Source organism: Mesitornis unicolor, unplaced genomic scaffold (assembly GCF_000695765.1).
Source record: "Mesitornis unicolor isolate BGI_N332 unplaced genomic scaffold, ASM69576v1 scaffold55037, whole genome shotgun sequence".
Lineage (NCBI taxonomy): Eukaryota > Metazoa > Chordata > Aves > Mesitornithiformes > Mesitornithidae > Mesitornis > Mesitornis unicolor.
Genome location: NW_010199520.1, coordinates 1 through 5,656, shown reverse-complemented (window position 1 = coordinate 5,656; position 5,656 = coordinate 1). Strand labels below are relative to the sequence as shown.

At 35.9% G+C, this 5,656-nt stretch overlaps 1 protein-coding gene across 1 annotated transcript; it reads left to right on the top strand.

Moving 5' to 3' along the window:
• Positions 1-215: 215 nt before the first annotated feature.
• On the top strand, positions 216-3,870 carry LOC104544546 (dolichol-phosphate mannosyltransferase subunit 1; the record flags this gene model as incomplete). Its single annotated transcript, XM_010189456.1, has 3 exons — positions 216-284; positions 576-690; positions 3,766-3,870. Coding segments are annotated over 3 exons (289 nt in total), but the record flags the coding sequence as incomplete, so codon positions are not given.
• Between the last annotated feature and the right edge of the window lie 1,786 nt (positions 3,871-5,656).

Below are 5,656 nucleotides of genomic sequence, written 5' to 3'. Positions count from 1 at the left end.
CGCTTCAATGTCCTTCCTGTAGTGAGGGGTCCAAAACAACACAGGATTCGAGGTGCAGCCTCACCAGTGCCAAGTACAGGGACAGCATATTAAGCAAGAAAAGATTTCTTTTTTGTGTGTGTAGTAGGATGATGTTTACTTACTTTCTAGAAACTCTGCTTGATCTTTTGGAGTTGTGTACTGAGCAATTTTGACATTCATGTTTTCTTTCACAGTCGTGGTGCCAACTTCATAACTCAGGTTTTGCTGAGACCAGGTGCATCAGACTTAACAGGGAGTTTCAGGTATGGGTCTGGTTTGCAATTCATAAAGTTTATTTGAAATTAAGAAACTGCTGAACAAGAAACTGGAGTAAGAAGAGACCTCTTTACTGAGGACTATGACATCTGTTTTGAAAGGGTGTAAGAAATAGTAGACTGGATTGCAAGAACTGGTGCTCTAATGACTTTGTTACAGTTGTTTTTTTAAAATAGTAATGATATGAGTGATTACAGTTAAGATTCCTACACACTATCTTGATTTCCAAAGTTCAGAAATGGTGCTTCAGGTTTCATTTTCTTTGTAATTGTTTACAGGTTATACAGAAAAGAAGTCTTACAGAAACTAATGGAAAAATGTGTTTCTAAAGGATATGTCTTCCAGATGGAGATGATTGTTCGAGCTAGACAGTTAGGATATACTATTGGAGAGGTAAAGTTTTGCTAAGTATATTACAGTAGAAGTTTAGATAAGTATATTGTAAGTATATTTAAACATTGATACAGATTACTAAGAGCATAGGAAATTTTTTGGGCTGCCCAAAAGAAGCAAGATTTTCAAATCAATATAAAAAAATCAAATACATAGAACTCTATTTTTTTAACTTTTCCAGGTGAATTCCACATCTGAAATTCCAGTTACTTATTCTCCTGGCTGATACGCTCAGATCTTTCCCTCTTCCTGTTGCCATTTCTTTAGCTGCCTACAATTTTACCAGGCTCTTCAAAGGAAAGAAGTCAAAATATACCATGAAAGTGCTCTGAGCTTTTTTTTTTTTCCTTTCCTCCTTCATATTGTACAGACATCTCTAGTTAGGTCTTTTCAAATCATATTGTTTTCTCCAGCAACCTGATTCTATTTCAGATTTATTCTGTTCTCTGTCATTTATTGCCTTGTTATTTTACAACTTTCCAGCTATTACAACTTTCCTCTTCTAAATGCTTTGAATGTGCTGTCTACAATCTCTGAAAAAGAACTCCAGACAGTTGTTAGATCCTGTATTTCCAGCAGTCTGATTGCTGCCTTTTATATGTCATTGAATGGCTCTTATTGGTTTCTTTAAAGATGGTGCACTGGAATTCTTTCTGCAGCCAAATCTCAGAACCAGTTCTTCAGCATCATTTTCATGACTGAATTGTCAGAGAATTCTGTTGCTGGTAGTTCTGTCTCTAAACCATACGTATTTCATTTGTCTATCAACATCGAGTAGAGTATTTCCATACAATAAAGCAAGCTTTTTTTCTTCCACCTTTCTCACTTATGGAATAACATCACTATCCCATCTGTAGCTGCGGTTTGACCCTAATTTCTTTGGTCTTCACATTCGGTTGCATTGACGTATAGCTTTCTAATGTTGCTGATGTGCAGATACTGAAACCTAGGATGACATGAGGTTTTATTTACTAGACGTTTTTAAAACAGTAAAATACACTTCTCTGGCTTTAAAAAAATGCAGTCTTGGGTTATACCTCCTCAAGTTGTTGCTGCAAAGACATTTTTTCTGCTTATTATTTGATCCCACCACTCATTTATATTTACATGCCCTTACTGGTTGTATAGCATCAAATACGAGATATTTGTCTTCCAGTTCGAAGCCTGATGGATAGTCTTCAGGTGTTGAGACATGGGCTCTGTTTTGTGATGGGTCAGTTACGCCATCTCCACAATTCATCTGGTACAGTCTCAAGTACGCATTGTCTTCCCTCATTCCTTGGTTTCTCACATGTAGGAGTTCTCTCTAACACCTGAAAAGCTGCTTCCTTATTCTGCTTTGGTTTTGTCTTTTAAGATTTCCATTGTGATACCTGTAACAACCTTAACTGTTCTGTTTATTTATTTTTTCAGACATATAAATAAGACTACTGTACTTTTACTGTCCTGTGTCATCTCTTTATTGTAAATTTCTGGGGCAGGACAATTTTCCATTATGTTTCAAGTACAGTGATACAGTATTTCCTGTACAGTACTTACAATCTTTATGTATCTTATAATTATCTAAATAGTAACTCTGAAATTCCAGAAGTGACATTTGCATGTCTAATGCCTGGTCTACTGGCAGAATGGGGAGTTTTTATGCAGTTGTAAAATGTTCATACAGTTGTGAGGGTAAAATATTTCTTAAGCAAAGTTGAAAATGAAGTTCGAGACCTTCCAATCCAAAAGGAACAAATGGTTGATGAGATCAACTGACACAAGCTATCCTGAAAAGTTTTATATGCACCTCTGTTCCTTCTGCTGTGCTGCTTTACCATATGTGAAATGTACCACAGGGCATGGAAGACACCCTTTAAGACTGGTGATAGAACTTCTTATGAAAGTAAGGTAAAGTCCAGCCACAACACAGGTTGTTAATTCCTATGCTGAAGGCAAAGACTGGATACCACTTATTAGGTGAGATACCAACCATCCTTTCATCACTGGTCAGGAAACGTCACTTCTGACATCCTGCACTGACCACATATTCAGTGATTTCTGTCTGTGCCCCATAGACCAGCTCTCTGTAGTTGCCAGGATGCTTACTGGGATCATCAAAGGGACCCTACTAAGAAAGCCAGTCTCACTGCTGAGTCTATCTGCATGCCTTTTTAGGTATCTTCTTACCCTGGGTTCTCTCCTACCATGAACTGATCTACTGGAAATGTGAGAAATCCGCAGTCCTGGCACAGATGGAAGGGTGTGGTGATTTTTGTGTTCCACTTGCCAGATGATTTCTGGCTGAAAGTGCCAGCAGACAGCTAAGCCAATATTTTAATGACTTTTGCAAATGTAGTTCTTTATTTTAGCCCCTGAAGTATTTCAGTTTTGCACACAAACATATATGGAAATTCTTGAATATTTTAATACAGTGTTGGCAGAATGTCCTGTCATATGTCATTTATACGTGGTCAAATTCCGGAAATGCAGTACGCTACTAACATTTTATGAGCAGTGCGTTAATCTGGACAGCATCATCACTTCAGTAAGGAAACCAAAATTAGTGTTTTAAACACCCTTTAATCCTCTAAATAATCTATAAAATGGTCAAAGAATGACAAAGACTGATTGCTTGTAAAATATGCACTAACTGCCACATTCAGGTGTCGTCTTCTAGCTGGTGGTGAGGTTGAGCAGAATGCTGTTTCATGGTGGCAGGAGATTTTTGCCTTCCTGAGGCATTGACTTAAAGGTATTGAATTTCGCTAACAAGGAAAGTGGTGAAGGTTCATTTCAAGCCCCCAGGCTTTTAGTGCACTTAACCTATTAAGTGTGTTCTGACTGGTGTATCATCCAGCCACTGAGTAATGTTTTTGGATCATCTTCAAAGCTGATAATCTAAATAATTTCATGCTCCCCAGCTATGGGGCATCATTGAAGCTGCTGGTAAGAACTGATGCAAAGGAAGCCAATCTAGTGTTTGCCTTCTTCCCATGTCTAAAGGTGCTGTAGTTGAAAGGCCACTCTTTTGCTTACAGAATATCTGATTATTTAGGTTTTGAACCTTAAAAATAGTTTTGCTTGTTTCAACAGGTTCCTATTTCATTTGTGGACCGTGTCTATGGAGAATCTAAACTGGGAGGCAACGAAATAGTCTCCTTCTTAAAGGGACTCTTGACCTTGTTTGCTACAACGTGAGAGTTCATCCTAAATTAACTTTTTTAGAAGAACATTTTCTGACATCGGTGTGGTTTATAATATATAATAGCAGAAGCTTGATAATTTGTGTGGTGACCAGAAGACCTGCTATAAACAAACAGTTATAGTTCATTTAATAATAAACTAAATATGTTGTATCCCAAAATGCCCCTTGCAAAATAAATGAACTGTATGTTAAACTAAAAACTAATAAAGACTAATGCTCTATTCTATTTTTGTAAGAAATAATGAAGTCTTAATAAAGAACACAAAGCTAAATGATCTTTTGCATTTCGAAATGAATGATTATTCAGCAGAAGCTAAAGATGGTTTTGAAATAAAGACAAGCAAGGACAAAAAAAAATTACAGAATTTATCTTATCTTTGTTCTGTGGTTTGCAGATTAGTTCCCTTTCTTTCATCAGCACATATAGACATGTATCTTAAAGCAGATACACAGAACAGCTTCTACAGAACTGGCAGTAGCTTTTGTAGTTTAGGAGGAAATACAGAGGAGGGAGTACAGTGACTTGTTCTTTGTAAAATTGCTCTAGACTGGAAAGAAGGAATATTCTTTGAATAAGAAAGATAATTGTATGTATGGAATGACTCTGCATTCAGTGTGTTTGTCCAGAAACATGATTGCCTTTTCCTGTTTTCTCTAGAAACAAAACATTTTTAGAATCTATAAAACGGGAGCATGACATCTCACCCAACTTTAAGGTGACAGAAGATCCAGTTCACCTCACGGAAGACATTTGAGAAATTTTTCATACATCAAATAACAATTTGCAATGTAAAATCTGCATTTGTTCCAGATCCTGAGGAATTAAATTTCAGAGAGTAATACTGTTTTTTTGTTTCATGGTTTGATATAGCCAGAATTCAGAAATCATGAAGCCCTTGCAATCAAACAGACATTTGTGGGGAGGGGGGAAGAAGTAAGCAGAAGGATGAAATTATTCTGCTTTATCTATATATGAAATATAGGTCCTCATTTGTTTCGGGGGAAGTGGCAGTTCTGTGGATACCTTTACCAGAAATTTAACGGTAGGAAAAAAACAACAAATGTCTCAACAATTCTGACTATTTGCCTTGTGTTTGCCTGCATTCCTTTAGTGCAATAGATACAGTTAAAAAAATACTAGGACGTTTGTAGATAAGTTAGTATTTCAGGTAGCTATTTATCACACTCGGTGACAAAAATAATTAAATAGAACTTTAAACAAAAGCTTATTTTCTAGTGGAGTGCTTTAGAGATACTCCTTTGTTCTTTAGTCAAGTTGTACAGATTCTGATTTTTTTCTCCTTTTCTGACTATTCAGGGCAAACATTTCATGTTTAATTTGCTTTAAAATAATAAAAAAATAGCTGTAGGTTTTGAATCAACTTGTAACTGGATTACAGTGACTTAACTGTATGTTTTGTGACATTTGCCTGTACTTTTCCAGAAAGTTGTATATAATTTCATTTGGTGCAGGCTAATCAGATCTAATAGTATAAACAGAAATAAATCTTTGGGTCTAAAGGGCCACTGAAATCTCCAGTGAACAGGTATCATCTATTTATGCTTCATTTGGAGGTTTCATGACTAAAATCAACATTTTAAGTTGAAAATAGGTACAAAGTTTTTAATGACCAAATAGTGAGTTTAGATGTTTATTCAAATTTACAAACTACTGGAACCCGTTTGCTAGAATTCAAATTGAGTATCAACAAGATCATATTTTTCTCAGACTTTTATGTAATTATATATATATATAATATATATATATAACTAAAGTAC